Here is a 23,600-nt window from a genome sequence, read left to right as displayed (position 1 = left end):
TCTTCTTTTTACATGAGACATATGAGCTTTACATGAGACCTATTTTATCCAATCGGAATCTTTGACATATATGCGATATGTTTGATTCCATTTATACACTTACATTTTATAACATAGACCCAAAAAATACATACTGTAGTATTACAAATGGCCGTTAATTAAAATTTCATCATACCTTTCTCATTTTATCCCTTTTAAATCACCTTCATCATTATATTTCTTTAATAATATCTATTTATACAACTTTTTAAATTGATTAATATCCTGACATTGTTTGAGCTTCTGTTCCAGACTGTTCCATAATTTTACACCACAGACAGACATACACAAACATTTTAAACTTGTTCTTGTTTTCAACCTCTTCAAATTTTGTTCTTCTTTCAGATTATATCCCCCTTGTCTTTCCTCAAAAAACTTTTGTATGCACTTCGGAAGTAATTTATTCCTAGCTTTAAGCGTAAATTGTGCTGTTTTAAATTGAATCAAATCATTGAACATAAGCATCTTCAATTTAAAAAAATAAAGGATTCGTATGCTCCAAATACCCCACATTTTCTATCAGTCACATTACTTTTTTCTGCATTGTACATTAGGATCGTAAATTAGATTTATATGTATTCCCCCAAATTTCAATGTTTCAATGTGGGATGTTGAAGAAATGCACCAGCATGCTAATTATTACTAAATTCTTTACAAAAACATAATCATTTTAAACGTAGGCTACAGGATGCTTTACACTTCAACCATGTACCAGTTACATTAGTGCACAAGGCACTGTTATTACTGTCAATACAGGCAATATAAAATATATATATTTTTGTTATACAGATACATGAAAGACATTCAAAACTGTGATGCGTTTACAATTATTGTATAATCTTCTATACCAAAAACAAAACTCTGTGGCGATTTTTCTGTTATTTATCCTCTTCATACTACATATAAAGTGGTATATGACGTATCACATGCGCATGATGCTATTGATTCTAATTTGATCATATTTTTGTAAGACAGATACGAGAAAGACATTCAAAACTGTGGAGTGTTTACAATTACTGTATACTCTTCTATACCAAAAACAAAACTCTGTACAAATATTTCTGTTATTTTTCCTCTCCTTATTACTTATGGTATATGATGTACCACATGCGCATGATGCTACTGATTCTAATTTGATCATTTAATCAATATAGTAAATAATAATTACAGAGCCGACCCCGCAATCATACGGGACAAAGGCCAAAGAAAAAGAAATAAATAATAATTACAGTAACTAGAATGAAACTAAAAAAAAAAAGTGAATAAATGCCAAAAGCTAGTCAGCAATTACAGGAAGTGTTTGATTGCTGTAATAGCCAATAAAGGCTCTTCTATTGATTATTGAGAAGGGAATGAATAATTTTGGACGTGCTACTTTCTGTTCCAAATGTAAATAAAAACTAAGAAATATTTGTTTCCACAATGATGCTAACGGTCAAAATAACTTGCTGGCTGAATAGTAACTTAGTTCAGGGATCATACACATTTTTACTACTACAATTCTAAGACTTTTCCAGAACTTTCAAGTACATTTTCATGATGTAATGTTTCATGTAATGTCTATTTATATACATGTTAAATAATAAGAAAAACAATGACATTCAAATTTATTACAGTATATCATAAAACACGCAACAATCTATTTTGTTTAAATTGTTTTATATCTATGTGAAATTGATTTTTATAATGCTTATACAGCACTAATAATGTGAAAGCATGTATTTGGCCATGAACAGAAAAGAAGTTAAGACAACTAACCTATATTCAAGTTAGGGCTGCACAATATATCGTTTAAGCACAGATATCGCAATGTGTGCATCCGCAATAGTCACATCACAGGATATGCAATGCTGGGATTATAGTTTAATATAGAGTTTAATCATAATGAAGTAAAAGTTTATCATCTGCATGCATTTTTAAAGACATAGTTCACCCAAAAATTACTTAGCATTTTCATTACAGCCTTCATTCTTCATTGAATAACTCCTATTCTATTGATACAAGTGAAGTGTGAGTAAATAGTGAGTACATTTTAATCTTTGAGTAAACTGTCCCTTTAAGGCCTGTGACTGTGTGAACATTTCAATATTTCAAGTTTTAAAACATCTGGCCAGAAGAAATGTTTTGTAACTTTAATAAAGATTAAATAATATACAATGAAGACTATGCAGTGTTGATTATTTAATATCTGTACCAGAATAGTGAATACCTGAAAACTATAATTCAATTTTATCTTTACTATATTTTATTTACCCATGCATGTAATTTATTCGTTACATATTATTCAAGATTCACTACTGTGCAAAATCACCCCAAATAAACCTGTTAAATCATCTGGTGAAATAGTATTCACATCGTAATATACATCACAGAAACACAAAATACTGTAATGTCAGATTTTTCCAATATAGTGCAGCCCTAAATCAAGCATACAGATATTTCTTCAACTAATTTCCATGATTTTTCTAAAATTTTGTGGGTTTTTCTGTTTTTCCAAAACTTTTCCAGGCCTGGAAAATGCCATGTCAAAATTCCAAGACTTTTCCAGGTTTTCCATGACTGTATGAACCCTGTTAGTTACTTAAATAGCAACTTCAAGTCAGAATTTGCCAGCGGTATGAATAATTTTGGCCTTGACGGTACATCTGACATCTGATTAATCGCCTAAAATATGCTTTAACATGTTTTTTTTTTCACATTTCACGAAGACATACATTTACATTTGTTATTTTAACAAACAGATGCATTTAGTCCTGTCCAGTTTCAATTGGAATGCGTCTCAGACCACCTCCTAAATGGTTTAAGCAATCAGATTTACATGCGTCTCGAATGCATTTCGGAGAGGATTTACAACTGCCCTTTTCAGAATAGATTAGCTATCCAATCTAAAAAAAACACATGAAGTGATCAAGTCTAAACAGCCCAGAGAGTGCGATGGGTCTAAAATTTATACTCTTAAAAAATATTTTATTAAAGACCACCGACACAAAATTACAATTAAAATACAAAAGAAAATTACAATAAGCAAAAACTGTTTTAACTTATTGTTTTGACCAAAATATCATCACTCAAATAGGCGTATGACCGGTGCGTGTTCATTTATTCTGCTCCTAGTTAAGAACAAATTCCAGATAAACATTGGTGAATATCAGAACTTTTAAGAAAAGTGGATAGGTTGGGTTTAAAAACAGATTTGTTTTGTGATTAGTTCCAGATTTGGTTAGTGAATGAGGCCCAAATAGAATCTGTGATTGAAATAATAAAAAGATGCTGTATATGGTAATAAGTGCTGTATAAGGGAGTGTTGTGGCAAAATATTTACTTTGTTGACAATCAGATCTCACCCATATCTAATGTCTTTAAAAATATCAAGGCAATATATGCATCATAACTAGATTCAAAATCATAAGCAGATTCAGCTCTCGTCATCACTGAGAGAATAAGCGGCGCCAGGTGCTCCATTTAATTTGATAAAGCAAACATTTATTAACGTAGAAAACTGCAAAAAAGAAAATAAATTAAACAGTAAATGAATTTAGAAATAAAGAGAAAATGTCACAGACAGTGACAGCAAACAGAATCACTTAAAACCCCTATATGCAGGAAAAAAACACCTTTTCCTTGGTTTAACCACTTAAACTCTGCTGTTATTTTGCAATTTCCACCTGGATTTTGCCTACCCAAATTTAAAAGCTTTCCAAATCCACGTGCAGAGGTGTAAATGCAAAAATTTGGTATCATGTTAAAAAAAACCCTTGGAATTTACATAAAACACTATTGAAAGTGTTTAAAATATCTGTATTTGTTGTCTGTGTGATAATAAACACCTAAAAAAAGAGCTTTTGTACAGTAGACTAAAAACCAAAGTGATGCATATGTGCATAAAATATAGATTCTACACTTTCAAACAAAACCATTTACGGAGGTCTGGCCCTTTAAATCTTAAAGCGAATGTCGATGACGTCATGGAGTAGTAATCTAAATATTCGTAGGTCAACAAAAATGGCAACTTTAAACATCACAATGGTCGTCATGTGACTAAAAACTGAAAACTTTTTAAAACGCCATGAGTGTCTGTAAATGATGACAGAATGCTTTTTTTTTTGAGTGAATTATGGTAGACATGGAACATGGCGTATCTGACCTGTACATCCCAGTCTGTGATGTTTTTGAGCACATTCTGCAGCAGGAGGCTGAAGCTTCCAGTTGGTAGCAACTGAAAATGAGTCTCCAGTCCAATTCTGCACACCACCGCCAGTAGCAAGAGCAGCTCCTCATCTGTGTACGCTTTCGGACATAACGCAGTACACAGAGACAGGTACTGAACAAAAATACAGGCGTAAAGATTGATAACAATTCTGAATTTAATTATTCATTAAACAAAATAAAAATCTCCAGCCATGAATAAATGACAAAACATTCTTAAAATATATTCAGCTTACACTGAGAACACTCTCCAAGTTATGCACTGGTAAGGTGGCATCATCTTTTATTTCAGATATTGCACTATCTTGGCTGTTTTCCTCCGGCTTGAAGTCCTCTCTGTTGACACAGACAAATGCTTTGAAGAAACAGAATTAACTAAATATCTATAAGCAGCAATCAGCGGTGTTCTAGCACTTTAAGGACAAGCTCATTTATAAATTAGAAAGTTAAATCAATAATGAAAAAATTATTTTAGTAAGTGAAATGCCATAGAACAAAAGTATTATTGACCTGTTGAAATGTTATAGGTGGCGCTATTGTAACCAGGTATCTGTTTAAATATCTGAAGTATCAGCTACAATAACATGATATTCATGCAATAATTTATGGTATATATTTTAGTATATCTGTCAAAACCCAATTTCTAAATTACCTAATATAGTAATTTAAAGAAAAAAATACTTTTTTTTGAGAATGAGCCAACAAAATGGGACTAATTCACTCAAACAGTGTGTAATTTGGATTATTTAAATGATTTGTTGGATGACAGTAGTTCCTGAGGCAAAGTTGTTCAGTTTGGAAAGGCTTAAATTATGATGTGCATGAGTGAAGCATTGTGCAACATCCAGTCTCTTACATACACACAGAATGCAATTTAGCACATCCCAGTGGCTGATTTCCTTAAAGTTTCTTACAGACCTTTAGTCAACTGGGTTTCTGCAAGTTTCTTTAGGTCAAATTTAAGACTTTTTAAGACACTTTTAAAGCCCTTATTAATTAAATTTTAGACTTATACAGGGTTAAACACTGAGAATTTTTCTAATGGCACAGTTACTCCTAAAAATAAATAGTTTTTGTATTTTGTAGATCATGTACTGCTTTAGTTTGCTTACTCTGCTTAGAAAAGTTAATTAGGAGAGTTTGCTGTAAACATGTTTACTGTAAACACACAAGGTAAACATAGTGTACCTTTATTTCTATTGTACCATAAAAGGTACAGAACAGTATCATAAGAGGTCTTTTCTTTTGTACGTTTACAAAGGTACAAAACTGTTCCTTAAGAACCATTATTTGTACCACCGTGTACCTTTTTTCTAAGAGTGTATAGGCTTCCCACTCTTTCATAAACAGCAGATTTAAAGACTTGCAAGGACCATTAATTTCAAATCATTTACATAAAATGCTGATGTTTCGAATGTCTTGTTTAGAAAGAATTGTAGATGGAAACCAACAGGTTCAAAGAACTTCAATTGGTCATTTTCAAATGTGTTTTCTGAAATATTGATAAAATGAGCATTATGTGTCATAATTCTTGTACAAGATTTAAATGAAAGTTGTTAAAATTAAAAATGTCTTGGTTTTGTCATTCTGTTTTTGATAATTGTTGAAATAACGCCAAAAACAAATTTAATTTCAAGTTTAATTCAAGCACTTCTAAGAACCTGTGTTTGTTTTTAAGTATTTTCCAGGCCTTGAATACATGTGTCTGAAACTCAAGTACTTTTCAGTACTTTCAAGAAGCGTTGAACATAATAAAATAACAAAAACCATAAAAGATAGAAAGGTAAATTTTTTTAAAAATAACTCACAAAAGGTCTCCTTCTGTAAAAGGGGGCTGCAGGACATCCAGTGGGAAAAGACTGATGAACGATGCCCCCATATTCAGAAAAACCTGAGTGATGTCCCGTATTGAGGGAACCCAGACTGTAAAACTTTGGCTCTTGTGCTCAACTACAACACAACAGTTAATTTTAGTACATAATCAGTTAAACATCCTGTTTTTAGTATACAATCAGTTATGAAGATTTACCTATGTGCTGAGCAGCAGAAAGAGCGATAGTGTGCAGGGACTGCATGATCCGTGAGGAAATGATGGGGTTTGGGTGAACTGATGTCATCTGAAAAAAAGAAAAATAAAATAGAGTAATTAGTTATACCTAAAATTCAGGCAGATAATTTCACGCTCTGTTAAAGTGCCAGTTGTTATTAATTAAGGAAACTATTGAATAATTGAATTGATTTTGGCTTTTGGACAACACAAAGCACAAAAGTTCTCAAGAAAGTAAGCTGACTGTTATAAATGCGTTTTGACAGGTTTAACTGAAAATGTCCCGAGGGTGTGCAGGTTTCCCATGAGAGAAAATAAAAGACGACGTCAACAACATGCAACAAAGCCAATTTTAAAACCTAAATCAAATGAATATCACTGGAACAGCATTTCCTACAACCTAATAACAAATAATAAAATTATAATTTTGTCACGATTTACAGAAGACAATGACTACGTTTACATGGACAGTAATCGAATTATTTGCCTTAATCTAAATAAGACAATAAATGATTAATGTGTTTACATGAGTTGCTTTTTGAATGTTCCTTTCATGATCCCATTACACAAGTTATAGAACATAGATCGATTAATGTGATAGCGTCACAGTGCTCCCCAACGTTTCCTGCAGAGTTTCATGTAATTTCAGGTGTTTCATTTTTAACTGCAGTTCAGGAACATTTATTCATGCAACCCTGACCAGTGGCGGTTCTAGTTTGAATGGCACCCAGGACAAACCCTCCATATACACCCCCTTGAGAATAGAATGTATTTGGAATGTAAACATACTCAGTGACTAAAATGTAAGTACACCAATTAAATATACTGTATTAATAAATAAGTTCAACACATTTTGTCTAGGCTAAACCTTATTGTTATCTTTACAGTAACTGTGTAATGGAAAACAATGTGTTATTATGCAGCTAATTCCATATCCAAGAAAACAGTAAAGCACCGGTCAGATCACACAACCTTTATTGTCGGTTACGAAAGTCACTATGTCAGATTATGCGATTTTTTCTTGATAAAATCTTGACTTGTGGGTAACAAATGCGCCATACTACACGTTCCTTCACAGTCAGTCATCCTGTGACTTCTACGATGAGCGTTATTTCCCAGTCACTCGAGTCTCTCCCAGTCACATATCTCCCAGTCAGTCAAGTGTTGCTAACACTAACAATATTTCTTATTTTGAATAAACATTTTTTTATCTTTATCAATCTCACTAAACACAGAAAACTAATAACTACATTATTTTAGGGCATTCCTTACAACATTGGAAGGATCAAACTTATATTTCCTTTTTAATATTAAGATATTTTCTTTTAAATCTAAATGTATATTTTCGTGCCAGGTTTGCTTAAACACTCCCACACCTGAATTTGCCACAAGGGACACCGAGAAAAAAAAAGCACAAGCAGCAAAGAAAAATCAGATGCTCAAAAAATAATCTTTAAAATAATGACATATTAAAAAATAAGCAAATATATGACAGAGGTTTGTAATAAAATAATCACAGTGAAGCATTAATTAAATCCTTTTTTTCCACAGAGAGAAACAATTCCTGTACCTGTATAGTTGAGTAGTAGAGGGACACAAATAAAAATATAAATTGTATATTTTTCTTGGAAAAAGACATCTTTTTAAAATACATTTCGTTGGGTATAATTTGTATCTTAATTAGAATGTATCTCTTTTTATTCATTTAACTATAAACAAGAATAACGAATAACATTTGAGGTGAAGCGCTTCAAAACAAGCCTCTATATGCGCCAAAACATGAATTGCCGTGAGATCGTGTTGACTTGTTAAATAAAATAATAATCCATCCTAAATAAAAAAATTTAATTAAAGTGAAACATTCAGTTTCAGAAAACCCTATATTAAACTGTTTTCACTATTAATGACAAAATTGAATAAGCAGGAAATGCTCTTGTGACGTATTCGCAGCACTGAGCCTGTTCCCAGAACAAACTTGGAGTAATGAGAGAAACTCATTGTTAGAATAGAGATGTCTGCTTATTTGTGCCAATCTGTCAGATAAAATTGCTTAAAACACCTTAATATGTAAGAAAAGGTAGCTAACAAAGAAGTAAAAGTTTGCATAACCAATTATTGATCTTATCCACATGTAACCCTACCATAAATAAATATGCAGCCTTTTTTTTAATTACTTGATCGGTGCATTAACGGCAGCACCCGCTGAGAAAACCGAGAAATGATGTGCTCCTATTGCAGTGTCACCCATGTGACAGAACTCGTTGTGAAGAACGAGAAAAAAACTAAACACGGAAGACCTTCAGCGATAGTTGTTATGAACTATGCAACATTACACAAGAAAAAAGGTTTTGAATCACAACGCCCATTTGTCGTTTACAAATCCCTAAAACACCCTACTTCAACGAAATCAGGCCAAATTTGTGTGATCCGATCAGGGGCTTACGGCTTTTTCAACTAAAAGCTAACATTTATTTGAAAACACCAAGAGAACGAATACATTTTTAATTTGGAATTTTTTATTTTTGTTTTATATGTTTATTTTAAATATGGTAAAAGGTCTGGACCATTACACTGAATGACAATCTTCCAGTCTGGACAAATAATTCACCTATATTATTTTAACATTTTATCACAGACGTTTTCTAAAAAAAAACATCTATTTTTCTTGCATTGTTTATAAAACCACTTTAGTGAATATAATTTGTTGCAGAAAATAATTTACTTCAAATAATTTTTAAACTGGCCAAAAGTGCGAACTGCATTAGATTATAAAATATCAAAATAGCATTAATATATTTTTAGACATAGTTTAGACCAAGTTCAAATATTTTTGATGCCGCTATATATACTTCAGTCATTGACATCAGCCTTACGTGCTTTTAAGGACAAAAAAAAAAAAACATGAGTAAAGTGGCTGGTATTACCTGAAAAAGCCAACGTGTAACCTCAGGCTGACATGGAAAAGAAAAGTAGGCTTTCCTCAACAAGCCAGCACTGATCAGAGAGAGCACATGCTCAGAGCGGGCCCTACAGAGGAGGAAACAAAACAATCCTTTTACAAACAGCACTTCAGACTCTTTCATTTTATTCTGCTTTCATGTGAAGACTAACAAAAACCACAAGCACAACTGCAAATAAACATAACACAACTGATGCATTCAATGAAACACTAGCTTTCATAATTTGTGGTTAGTAATGACGGCAAATAACAGACAGATCTCTTCTAGAACTAAAATCATGCTACAGAAGGTTTATAGTAATTTCTACATTTTAACACACATTTGTTTTTAGCAAAAAAAAAAAAAAAAAAAAAAGCAAATATGATTTGTGTGTATGATTGCAAAGGGGCCGAAAATTTCCAGAAAATTTCTGGAAAATTATCATGAAAACTTTGGAATTTTAGAAATGTTCCAAATTTTATGGGAATTTATGTCAATTATTTATAAATCTACAGGAATTTATATAAACTGTATATACAAACTTAACGATATACAATTTGTTCATAAGCTGATATGCACACAAACTAATGCATATTAAAAAAGACATTTTGTGGCTGATTTAATTGTAAATGGAGCTTTAATTGTTACACTGAGCAACACAAAGCATAAGTGTTGAATGTAAGAAAACATTCCCTTATGTTTATTGTAAAATGAACAAATTCCCCAAATAATATCAGACTTACTTGAATTGATGCGGTATTGGTTTCGAATGCAGAAATGTGGCTTTAATATTCTTGTGATATTCAGAACCAGAAAAATGGGGATTGGGGGGTTCTCCCTTAAGTGTGTCCACACCTAGATTTTTGTTTCGGAACCTGGCGCGTTTCCCCAGTTAGCGCGGTTCGTTTGGCATATGTGAATCCAGCAATCGCGCTCGAATCCACACCAAAGCAATCGGTCCAAGATTGCCTAAATGAGGTGGTCTCGACTTGAATGAAATAAACTCTGGAGCGGATTAATTGTAGTATAAGAAAACAAAACGATCTAATGAACCAGGCCATATCACAGTGCATTCTGGATATGTAAATGTCATATATTCGGCTCTATGAATTGAGAATTACGAGTATGATTGGATGTCATTATTCCCACCAGTAAATGTTTGTTTCATGTCAAATGTGAAACTGAAAGCATGCAGAATTATTACCGAGCAGTTTATCCGTTAGGAAAATAGACCAAACTGCAGTCTTGGTTTATCTGTTATTTCTATCTATAATGTAAAGTTTATATTGCATAATTCTTGCCAATAGCAATATGTGATAAAGTCTTACCTCTGATTTATATTTGGTGATGATGTCTTTGGTTGTCACCATTCAAAATTAAAGCACAGCTTTTCACTTAATGTCTTATTAATCATTGCCATAAATTAAATTAGGAACGAAGGACAGTTGAGCGAGACTCTGCAAAATAAACTCTGAAACTCTGCCCAATGTGACGAAAGTTCTCACATACTCGCATATGACTTGTTTTAGCTATTTTGGTCCGATTAGAAACTTTGTCATGTGAAAGCGAAACAGCCTAATGTTTGCTCAGTCAGTGTATTTGTTTTTTATGATAAGCAATAGCTTACAGCACAAGTAGACTTTGTGCTTAAAAAATAAATGCAGGTAATTTAAATGGACTTTTTAAAAAAAAAAAAATTGTTTGCAGGATTCAAAAGATATTGGTGCATGCAGTGCTTTGTGCATGCGAGTTTGTAGAGAATTACTTTTAAGCTGGTTGTTTTTACCAAAATTATGCAGTAAGAGATTTTATCAATTCAAATGATGAACCCTGTAAATAGGCTAACCTTCAATCTACCAAAGTCACAGTTTATTCCCATGAAATCCCCTTAATTTCCATAAAGTTTCCAGTCTTTAAAATTCCCAGAATTTTACAAGCCTACGTGTGTCACGTTAGTGCTTACTGAAGGAGGATTTGCTGTGATCTGTTGTGCGGCGTCACGCTAATCTTCCTCAGGTCCAACGTCTGGTGGTTGAAGAGTTGACCAAACTTAGCAGGTGTGAATATTTCTTCTCCTGGATGGATGTCCCTGATTGCACATGAGGTCACCGAGAACCTTTGCAAAATTTCCCTAAAAATGAAACAGGATAAATAATAAACATTGAAAAGGCTAACAATATTCAAAGATGAAGCAGCATACAGTGCTCAGCATAATTGAGTAAACCCTAAATAAATGATTATTTTTATGAATTTCTCAGTGAATATAGGCAATGTATTTTGGTGCATTTAAACAAAACAGATTTATTAAACGGATTTATTTATTAAATTAATATTTTATTCACCAAACAAATTTAGAAATTGAAAGATATATATATTTTTTTAAATATTTTTCTATAACATAAATTTGGGCATACTACTCTTTTTTTTTATATATATTTTTCTATAACATATAAATTTGGGCATACTACTCTTTGGACCGTTATTGTAAGCGTTTTGTTAGATAAGCTCCAGATTTGGCTTCAGTACTGACTAATCTAATGTATATGCACAAATATAATATTGTAGGAATGAACCGATACCACTTTTTTACAAACCAAGTGAGTGCGAGTATTTTAATTTGTGTACTTGCTGATACTGAGTACCGATTCCAATACTTCTTAGATTTGGTTTCAATGAAAGTGCAATTAATTTTGAAAAAAGGTTTTAATTTTTGCCTGTAGCAGGGCTGAACACCAAAATCTTTAACAGAAGGCTATTCTAAGCCAAAAATATACACACATTGTTTACAACCTTGTATGGATTACCATCCATGTCCATGGATTACCAGCATGGACATTTAAAGAGAAATGCCCACGCCGGCTACAGTATCTAGTAGCAAAAAGTATGTGAGAGCCCAATGCAGGAATGCAATAAAGCGATGCAGTTAAAAACCAACACATTATTCTTAACCCTAACCCCCAGTAATAACAACAACACACATTCAGTATTAATCTACACAGTGGCAAAAGTTGAACTATTTTGAAAATTGACTGTGCCGCGCATGTGAAGAACAGCTAATGGTGGCCATAGCAAAGACAAACAGCAGAGTTCAGACCGCCAGTTCAGACACGGATTTAAAATCAGTAAAGAAAGAAGCATGGTCACGTTTTTAGCGTAGTTTTCCCTGATACAGATTTTGGCACCATACAGATTTAACCTGAGAGATAAAGTACAAGCACTAATCTATGATAGATTTGTGAATACAAACCGTGTGGGGCGATTACAACTTATAACACACAATTAAACACATATTTTGCAAACAATTTTAATTACACTTGCATGCTATGATCCAGAGGAAGAAGAAACTGGTCCATTTGAACCGTAAAGGTTACTGATAAAGTCCCTGTAAAAGTCTGACTATGAAGTCCCATAGTCTCTGCTGCTCCTTTGTAGCGTAGGTTATTGTATCAATGGTCAGAAAAATGACAGGAACAAACACAGCACTAGGTCGGCTATACTGTGGCATTGTTGTGAAAATGAACTTTAACATTTATTCCCTGCAGCCGAATCTCCATCTGTCAGTGATCGTCATCTTTGCGTCATGATCAGTCCCGTGATCCCCTGCGCTCTGCTAGTGTCTGAATTGAAAGGGCGTTCACATTTTACTGCAACTGGAACTACATATTTGGTAATTTACCGTATCGACGTCGATGCAATCAAACAAAAGATACAAACCCAACTCGATTCATTTATTCGACTCTGAATCAACTATTTTGCTAAAGAATTAATAGTTTTAAACATGCTGCACTTTTAGATTTAAACCTCATGTGGATGTTTTCATTCACTTAGAGCTGTTACACACTGTGTGGAAGGTCAAAAACCCATGATAGGGGCTCTTTAAAAGATAAGTTATCCTTGCGCTGACACACGTCCACGACTGCACACATTACATAATTAAGGATCATATTGCATATGTGGTTCATTCTTCAGTGGCCTATAGATTAGTTAATTATGTATTTTATGTATGCTTTGTTTATAACAACTAAGATATTAATATATAATACATTAATTAATACATTAAGACAACGATGTCAGGTAGAACAACAAATCACATGCATGTAGTGAAATTTTGTTGAGTGATATTGGTGCGTAGTATCGGCGTTTCATGTACGATACGAGTACAAGTGTTTTAACCAAGTATCGACCCGATACTGGTATTGGTGCATCCCTATAATATTTTATAGCTTAACCACTTAAACTCTGCTGCTATTTAGGGATTTCCGCCTGGATTTTGCCTACCCAAATTTAAAAGCTTCCTAAATCCACATAAAGAGGGGTAAATGCAGAAATTTGGTATCATTTTAAATAAAAACCTTTGAATTTTCATAAAACACAATTGAAAGTGTTTAAAATAACTGTATATGTCGTCTGTGTTATATTAAACACCTAAATAAAGAGGCGCTTTTTGTATTTTTTTTATAAACTCAAATTCGAAAGTGCACCTTTTAGGTTCTGTGTGGTCTAGCGTGCTGTAATTAATTTTAGCGGTTCCTGCACATGTCTGTAATCATAGGAAAAAAGAAAAATGTCTCTACCATAATCTATGCAAAAGTTACTGTATTCCAACTGATGAGAGGTGCTGTACAAGCCACAGGGATCAATCATTGTTTTCATTTTTCCTTATTCTTTTGTTTGATCAAACATAATTCACTGTGTTTGGACCACATCAGGCATATAAAAGGATTACTTATGCACATCACCTCAAAAACAGAGGAGAATGGCCCTGAAGGGCACAGCATAAGGTAAGAGATGACAGCTGTCTGTGCTATCTGGGGCTGCTTATTGATCATGAATGTATTGTTTACATTTCTGCGCCATGGAAACACCACAATTCATTCAACAACTGTTTGACATATGAATATAATTCAGTAAAAAGAATGCTAGAACCGTATGAGCACCGGCAAGAGCTTTCATTTGAGCTATAACTTGTACATGTGTCATATAAAAAAATATGAAAATGAACCAATGTAAAATACCTAGATCGGGTATCCAAAATACTGTGTATTTAAGTGTAAATAACTTTTATACAGTAGAATAAAAAACCAAAGTGATGCAAATGTGCATAACATATAGATTCTACACTTTCAAATGACACCTGGTGCAAAGCTAGCCCTTTAAATCTGAAAGCGAAAGTTGATGAAGTCATGGACCCGGTACCGGGTCTGCAGAGTTTAAGTGGTTAAAAATTTTTTATCAAAAATATGAACTAAAAATAAAGATTTGTTCAGAGATGGGTTGCAGCTGGAAGGGCATCCACTGCGTAAAACATGTGCTGGATAAGTTGGCGGTTCATTCTGCTGTGGCGACCCTAGATTAATAAAGGGACTAAGCCGAAAAGAAAATGAATGAATAAAGACAGACTTGTGAAGGGTGTACTTGTATATGCTCAACAATGTATATGCAAAGCACATTCACACATAAATATTTTACAACATTTTTGCACATATTAAATCATTTTTGCTCTTAGTCATTACTAAAGGCCAAATTCTGAGAATGTTGTTGAATTAACTGCATTTTACTGCAAAGAATGTTAATAAAGGCAGATATTTAAGATATGAGTAACATACCTGTGTTCAAGAGAGATGTCCTCCCCTTTACTTTCACTGTTCTCATCCTCATCTAAATTCATCAGATCCTCTTCACACGACTCAAGTAACTGTCTCTCCAACTCTTTTGACCTGGGCATGAAAATAAAAAACAATGTGAATCAAATAATTAGACCAGCAAAATGTAAAACTGTTGTCAAATTTGACCAATGTGTTGGCTAAACGCAGCACTTCCATTTCAACAAATTCGGCACAATCGCACATCTGTGAGAATATTAGTGTAAATAAAGGACTTTGGGAAATTTTACAGTCCCAAATAGGCTTGGGCGGTAATACAGTGATATGGTATACCGCCGGAACTAAAAAAAAGCAACGGTGTCAGTTTTAATACCGTTATACCGTGATAAAAACAATGCACTTAAATAGGAGACAAGTATTAAATATTATTTATTTAATGCCTACAAATGCGTTTGCGTGATTGTCATAATGGGAAAGTGTGGAGGAGAGAGAGAGAGAAGTGAGGTAAGATGGCGAGTCGTGCACCAAGTGACCTGAAGTGTGTGTGTGTAAATAAGAGAGCATGCTGTCTGTGTGTCACTTGGTGCTCTCTCTCTCTCTATGTGTGTGTGTGTGAATGAGAGAGAGAGAGAGAGAGACACACACAAACTGCATCCACGTGGATGCGCGCGTGCTCGCTTGCTCGGGAGCGATATTGTTAGACCGCGCGACCCCTCCCTTTCAAGTTACAGACCGCTCCCTCGCTTTATTCGGAAACACACACACACACACACAGAGAGAGAGAGAGAGACAGAGAGAGAGAGCATGGTGCTGTGCGTCTCTCTCTCTCTCGCTCTGTGTGTGTGTGTGTGAGAGTGAGAGAGTGAGAGAGAGAGCGTGGTGCTGTGCGTCTTTCTCGCGCTCAGTGTGTGTGTGTCCCACGCTGATCTCTAATACGAAAAAGACAATAAGGTGACCGCGAACCTAAGGTCGCATATACGGTAGTCAGTTTCTGAATGATTTCAGTTTGTGATGCTGTCTGAGACTTACGTCATAATTTTTTTATTATGCACAGTAATACCGGATACCGGGGTAAAATAGGGAGGAAGTTTGACGGTATCAGAATTTGGACTGTTACTCTGAGCCCAAGTGGCTGACATCATCTAAACACTTTTTAAAATTATTATTTTAATAATTATATATTAATCATTATTTTTAATTTATATTTTAATCAAAATAAAATTTAAAACTGACTTTAAAGCAGATTTGTCAAATGTAGTCACATTCACAATTTAAAATTATAACATAAAATAAAGCTGATATTAAAATATTCAATGCAATTAATCTTTATTTCTAAAGCGCTTTTAAAATGTGGATTATGTCAAAGCAGCTTAACATAGAAGTTTAATTAAATTGAGCCTGTGTCAGTCCAGTTTTCAGAGTAGAAGTTCAGTTTGTTTGTTTTTTTTACATGTTTTTCACAACTATTTTATTTATTTTTTTTAGGGCAACAGCATCTTCAGCAAAAAAGGAACTTCTACTTCAAAAGCTACTGGTCCATAATATTTTAAGTGTTTCATAAAATAAAATATATTGTGTTCAATGGGGGAAAAAGTTGTTGTTTTTACCCAGACATTTAAAAAGAATTTATTTTAGAGCAGTAATCACAATACCATGATACTATGAAACCAATATATTTTTATCCAAGGTTATCATACCATCTTATTCCCGGCCCATGCCTAGTCTCAAGAGGTTTTGTTTTCCGCATTGTTCAGAGAAAAACTGTGGTGATAAATTTAAATTATTTTAGTTTGTTTGCTTGCATTGTTAATTGTTTTACACAACAGCAAAAGACAGCTATTTACTTTCAGAAGTTGCAGTGATGCCTCTTTTCCCTGAAATAATAATACCAAACATGTTGATTATAAAATGTTTTTAAATAATGTATTGCATTTCAAATATCATACTGTTTAAATATTGCATTTTTCCTTCAATATCAAATTGATTAAAGGAAATATAATAATCACCTTTAATCAGAGGCACACCACTCTCTTTAACAAGCCACAAAGACTATTATTTCTATATACTATAATCCATAAAGTTCTGCACGTTTAATACTTTAAAATTATTTTAAAAGTCTCTAATCCTAAATAAAGACATGTAATTACTGATTGAATGGATTAGCACAAAAAAAAAGTTTTATTTTGTGATGAATTGCTCACCCACACATCGCTCCGAACCCATGACACTTTCTTTCATCTTCAAAACACAAATGAACATATTAATGTAATGAAACCAATCCCTCCCCTGAAAGTCCATTCTATTAATCATTTGATGCTTCAAATGGTTCATAAAGGGTTTGTAAAAGAAATCCACATTAAGCCAGCACACAATACAGTGCTCAGCATAGATGAGTACACCCCCCCACAAATCTCCCATTTAAATGAATATTTTCTATAAGATGCTTTACAATATTATGTTTGTGCATATACATTAGTTTAGTCAGTAGTGTAGCCAAATCTAGAGCTTATCTAACAAAATAACTTACGACAATAGTTCAAAAATTAGTAGCCTAAATTTAAATGTTAGGGGACATTTTTTAATACAATTTTTAAAAATAGCAAAAATCAAGAGAAACAAAAACAATTAAAAATTAAATATTGTTGAAATGTTGTAGGTTTGCAATATTTTGCATGAATTTAATTGAATTACTTTTCCATTTTTAAAGATGTTCTGTGACTAAAATATAATTTTTAACAAATATATCTGTTTAATATGTTTTGTTCAAATGCACCACTATATCTTATACATATTCACTCAGAAATTGATCAAATATTATTTTAAACAGGGGTATACTCATTTATTCTGAGCACTATATTGACCTTATTCTGTGATGCGCAAGTGCACTCGTTTTTGTGATTGCTTTAGAACATCCGATTGAGTTGCCTATGGGAGAAATGACTAGGAATAATAAATGCCAGAAAACGAAAAAACTACTTGCTCTACAAACAAGTGTTTGCATGACTATATAGATAAAGTAGAACAATAAACTAAGAACATTTCAGTTTGCAACATCAAGCAGCAGAACGAGCTGTTTTAACGTCTAAAAATGAATGGAAGTGAATAAGGCTGTCCTCGTTCGTATGCAAAGAATAAGGTCAATATAGAAAAAATGTAAAATATTCTTGCATCACACGAGACAAACAATGAGATTTATCCTCATGCATTAACCAAATATGGCTTCATTTTACCATTTTTAATTAACTTTGAAAACTATCACAATTTTGGCTTGAAGCATGTTTAATGGAGGAATTGAATTCTCTCAGGCTTCATAAATCTTTATTTATGTTTCACAGATGTGTGAAAATCATGGGTAGGTCCACACGAAATCTGCACGCGCTGATTTCCACCGATTTTTAGCCCATCATTGATTCTGTTTATTTACTTGTGTAAATGTGTGTAAATTTATATTTATTCAGTTTTTAATTTAATTTCAGTTATATTTTTGAGTAATTCGACAATATTCATATGATTTATTTACAATAAGGTTTGTAAAGTAATATTTTCTGTCTTTTACTGGATATATTATATAAGAGACTTTTTTTTACCAAATAAGTAGCTCTAATTGGATTTGCATTGTAAACATTAAATAAAAGTTAAGAAAGGTTTTACTTCACGTTCCATATATTAAGGTTTTAGTTAAGATTCTCCCAAAATCACTTCACATTAATCCGCAATTTTTAAACAAAATTTCCACGCAAAAATAGCTAAAAATGTCTGCAGATTCCGTCTGGCTCTAGTCATGGGTTTGGATTGACACGTAGTAAGTCCAATCTCATTTTAACAGCAATATTTTCTTTTGTAAACACCACTAATAATATCTGTCAACTAGGTGACTTTTGACACCTCAATCACTAAAATCCAAAGCACTAAAGCAACCTATTGATTGCCACAAAGAAAGTACAAAAAAAAGTACAAAGAAAAGAAAGTACAAAGAAAGACACAAGAGCAATAAAGTTGGAGGGGGAAAAAAGACCAACCTCTGATATTGCTCCTTTTCTTGCAGCATCTGCTCCAGTGTATTTCTATAACTAGTGGCTTTGGTTTTCACTGCCTCTGTCTAATACAGATGAAAAAAAAGAAAACAGAAACATAGGTGTTTGTGCACGCAAGAAGATCAGGCATGTCAAAAACTGATTAATGACAAATGATGTGTTTTCCTGAACTTTCTATAGACTTACTGCTGCTTTTGGGACTGGCGTGTTGGGCTCTGAGTAAGCATCTTTCTCTGGTGTAACTGGCACACGCACAGTCCAATCCAGGATCTCCTTGAGGGACGGCAGCTGTTCATCTTCATGACTGCTGCTGCTGCTGCTCAGGCTGATAACACAATGTTCTCTCATCTCATCGTCCCAATCATCTCCCAGCTCAATATCTAAGGGATCTTTCCACTGGGGGAAGCACTTGTGTTCTCCTGATCCTTCTACTTTCACCGTCACAGCTGGGATGGCCTCGGGGCTGCGTGACTGCTCCGCTTTCAACGGCGCTCTTTCATCCAGTTCCATCTTACATGAGCTGGCTTGCTCCGTAAAGCTGGTTGAACTCAGATCATGCTGATGGGGGGATGAGCGACCGGTAACACTCTCTTTATAGTGAGACGAAGAGCTGGTGTTTGTGGAGAGAGCAATTATTTCCGTTTCTCCGTTTGTTTTTTTGCTCATTTTGGCCACTGATGCACAGTTATCTGGAGTAAAGTGTGTCTCAATGCTATCGAACGTCATGCTGGACTTTGGAGAGACTTTGCGCAAATGTGGTTGACTAGGAGGAGCTTTGGGGTTTTTGTTGGCACGTGCCACCATAGCATCTTTAGGCTCTGCGTTTGTGGGAGATTTAGTGGTTTGGGATGAGTGAGCGTTCGAGTCTGCACAAAACAGCTGCCTGGGGAGGGAGGATGACAGTTTTGGCTTGTTATCAGATATTGAAGGTTTTATAGGGGAATTTGTCTCCTTTATGGTTATAACGGACTCATTGCAGGACTTCAGGAAAGCACGTCTGATAAACTTTGGAGGCGAGTTCAATATAGAAGAGCTGGAGGTGGCTTGAATATCAACACGTGGCCGTTTTGTTTCCCTCTCACTCCCTGTGCTGGCTTCGCTTTTTCTCTTTGCAGATAAGGACAGTCTGCCCTCTGTTGGCAAAAATGGGTATTTGACATAGATAGAGAGCTAGATTAGTTTTAGAATGGCAAAAAAAGCTGAATCAGGGATGATTAATATGATAACTATTTTTACCTGGACTAGTCATCGTGTTCAAGTTGTTCAACTCCTATAAAACATCCAATAAAAAGAGTAGAAATCTTGTTTTTTTTTAAGGTTTCATGATAACATTTCATTAAAACGAGTTTCAACTGAACTTTACCTTCTTTATGGATGTTTTATGATCTCTATTATCCATTCTGTCTTTTTTCTGATTGGGGTTGTGGGTGAATTGCCCGGATGAGTTTCTCGGTCTCTGCTGGAATAAGAGTGAATTGCGCCTCTCAGGACTTCGTCTGTGAGATGAGTGAGGAAGAGTGTGTCTCCGAGCTTTCACAGCACTTTCTGACTGAAACAGACCTCCTCTAACCTGTACACAGGGAACATGGATTAGCGTCAGTGCTGGTTCCAGTAAGCAGACACCAGTTCAAAGTTAAAGTACTGTAAAACAATTATAACTACCGCAAGAAAAATCAGATTGACAGTTTCTAATTTCCTGTTTTCTAGGCATTTCTAGTCTTTTTAGTAGGCCCACACATTTACCTACCCCCAATAGGAAAAACCACAAACAATCAGGAATGCATGATTTTATCCTGTCATGGCTTAAAAAAAAAAAAAAAAAAAAGTAATTATAATGGAAGTCAATGAGGCTAAAACTGCCATGAACATAACAAAACGGTAGTCAATTTGAACAGTATACAAGGAGTAAATAAAAGTTAAAAAGGTATTATTAATATTATTATCATTATACATGTTTTAAGAGTTACTTTAGTTACTATACTATACTCCCAAAATCAGTCTGCAAAATCTGCAGATTACAAAATTCATTCATTCGTTTTCTTGTCGGCTTAGTCCCTTAATTAATCCGGGGTCGCCACAGCGGAATGAACCGCCAACTTATGCAGCAAGTTTTTATGCAGCGGATGCCCTTCCAGCCGCAACCCATCTCTGGGAAACATCCACACACACTCATACACTACGGACAATTTAGCCAACCCAATTGACCTGTACCGCATGTCTTTGGACTGTGGGGGAAACCGGAGTACCCGGAGGAAACCCACGCGAACGCAGGGAGAACATGCAAACTCCACACAGAAACGCCAACTGAGCCGAGGATCGAACCAGCGACCCAGCGACCTTCTTGCTGTGAGGCGAACGTGCTACCCACTGCGTCGCCCCAAATTACAAAATTATATTCAGAAATAGCTAAATATGTCAGCATCTAAAATATGTGTTTAATTGCGTGTCGTAACTTGTAATCACTCCACGCGGCTTGTAATCACGTATCTATTATAGATCAGTGCTTGTACTGTCTTTCTCAGGTTACATTTTCATGGGGCTATTCACATAAAGCCTTCAATATTTCGTTGAAAACGCAACGTGTGCTTCTTCCTTTAGGTGATTTAAAAGAGTTTCTGAACTTGCGATACTTTGCCATTTGCCTTCACTATGACCATCATCTTTTCCTCCACGGTCAATTTTTTAAAATTATTTAACCTTTGCCACTGCGTGGATTAATACTGAATGTGTGTCATTGTTATTACTTGAGGTTAGAGTTAAGAGTAGAGTAATATGCTGGTGTTTAACGCTATTGCTTTATTGCATTCCTGCATTGGGCTCTCATCACACTCTGTGCTACTTCATAACCATGGTGGCCATTTTTTTCTCTCTGTCTCACACTGAACCCAGTCAACCAATCACAAAAGACTGGGTCATCAGACCAATCATCACAGATTAAAATCACACTAAGGAGGAGTTTAGGAACAAATGAACCACTGAACGAATCGTTGAGATAATTAGGTAAAAATAATTGCATATTATAAGACAATGAAAGTGTTTTTTGGCCTTGCCTGCATATCAGCCTGTAGTTGGAGTCTCCCAAAACCAAAATATGACCTTTTATAATGAAAAATAAAGGGTTTTAAATTGCTTCAATTCACTTAAAAGGACAGTTTGCCCAAAACTGAAAATTCTATTATTATTTAGTCACAATCTCTTATATAAGTTTGCATGCAATACTATGTCTTGTTTTTCATTATTTAATCAACCTTTATGTGATTTTGTTCCGTTAAACACAAAAAAAGATATTTAAAAAAAAAATTGGAAAAAAAACTTAACTACTGATTTCCATAGTATTTGTTTTTCTTATTATAGATGTCAATGGTTACAGCTTTTCAGGATTCTTCACAACATATTCTCATAAAGTTTGGAACAAATCAAGGGTGAGTAAATAATGAGTACATTTTCATTTTTGGGTGAACTATCCCTTTAAATCACAGTTTCTCGCTTTTAAATTCTACATAAGCTACCTAATTTTCCAATATATTAAAGTCATGGCCATTTTAAATTTGACATTTTATTCTCTATTTATATACAGCTCTATTTTCAACTATATCTTGCTATTGCATAAAATAAAATGATCCAATTACACAAAGGAGTTCAACTGACAAGATTTAGAAATTTGGGTTGTTTTAAACTACATTAGAAAGAAAAATGAGTTGCATTTACCCTCAAGTTTTCATTCAGCTCCTTACAGAGAGCATAAGAAATGTCTCTGTTTCTGTTGTAAGAACTGGACTTTTGCAGGAGATTCTTTTTATCCATGGAAGATAGAGAGCAGTTGTTTCTGGGGTTGATGTTGCCATTGTTTGGCTGTAGTCTTTTTACAACAACTGTAGAATTCATAAAACTGTCCTGTTCTGTCCTTGAGCTTTTATGGGAGGTTTTGTGTGTGGCTGAAGTGGACTCAGAGCCCTTGCTGGACACAATGCTTTTAGGCAGTGAGCTTGAAACATCCGGAGTCTTCTCAGAGGGGTCAAGAAATGGACGACCTGGCACAGGATGTGATGTGGCATCTAAATTGTGCCGTGGTGTACCTAGTGGAATAATTTCTTTCACTAAAAAAAAGAAAAAAGACACGGTCATATTTTCAGACAATAAACTAAAATGCAACACTCACATCATCACGGCTACTCCATAACCTTACAAACCTGATTGAAATGACAGTGCTTAATGATTATTAAGATTATTAGCTGACACAAATAAGACTGACATGCAAATCTGACAGATTGTTAACATAATGATTTGGCTGGAATACACTGCACGACTCTGTACAGATTTTCATCACATTTGCAGTCTAAAGGAGCTGATGAAAGAGCAATTACATTCAAATATCAACCCTGCCATGAAAACAAAGTATTCACAAAAAAAAAAAGTTTTGTGTAGTAAAACAACGTTTTTTGTGTAAGCTTGAATTTTACAGTCCTGTAAAAATACTTTAAAATGTCTCTGTCAATGTTTTCAAACATTTATATTTGATTTACTAAAGTGACACAAGTGGCAATTTCACATCAGTTACATCCATAATAGAGCTGAACAATACATAGTTTGAGTATCAATATCACAATGTTTATATCCGCAGTAGTCACATTGCAGGATTAGATTATTTATTAAAGATTAAAAGATAAAGATATATTATTATTTTTTTACTTGAAAACTGTTACATTCCCCAGAAAACCATAAACAATGTTTA

At 34.2% G+C, this 23,600-nt stretch overlaps 2 protein-coding genes across 4 annotated transcripts in view; both read right to left on the bottom strand.

The window, feature by feature from the left end:
* The window catches only part of slf2 (SMC5/6 complex localization factor 2), a 44,247-nt gene that overhangs the window by 14,021 nt on the left and 6,626 nt on the right, over window positions 1–23,600 (bottom strand). For all 3 annotated transcript variants that reach the window (XM_087277312.1, NM_001442786.1, XM_087277311.1), the window contains 12 exon segments: window positions 22,577–22,965; window positions 20,232–20,438; window positions 20,105–20,138; window positions 19,055–20,001; window positions 18,854–18,933; window positions 14,838–14,948; window positions 11,195–11,362; window positions 9,217–9,319; window positions 6,275–6,362; window positions 6,054–6,195; window positions 4,482–4,581; window positions 4,184–4,360 (listed from right to left, as the gene is read on the bottom strand). In XM_087277312.1, coding sequence (XP_087133438.1) covers window positions 4,184–4,360; window positions 4,482–4,581; window positions 6,054–6,195; window positions 6,275–6,362; window positions 9,217–9,319; window positions 11,195–11,362; window positions 14,838–14,948; window positions 18,854–18,933; window positions 19,055–20,001; window positions 20,105–20,138; window positions 20,232–20,438; window positions 22,577–22,753 — 2,334 coding nt within the window. In that variant the 5' untranslated portion in view covers window positions 22,754–22,965.
* Window positions 1,623–23,600, bottom strand: part of si:dkey-33c12.4 — a 213,937-nt gene continuing 191,959 nt past the window's right edge. The window contains exon 14 of the transcript XR_015505191.1: window positions 1,623–2,277. The gene's annotated coding sequence lies outside the window, so the exon portion shown is untranslated. The remainder of the gene's footprint in view (window positions 2,278–23,600) is intronic.

Source organism: Danio rerio, chromosome 13, assembly GCF_052040795.2.
Source record: "Danio rerio strain M-AB ecotype USA chromosome 13, GRCz13ab, whole genome shotgun sequence".
In the NCBI taxonomy this organism is placed as follows: Eukaryota; Metazoa; Chordata; class Actinopteri; order Cypriniformes; family Danionidae; genus Danio; species Danio rerio.
Note: the sequence above shows the minus strand (reverse complement) of the source record. Positions and strands in the feature narration are given on the sequence as shown.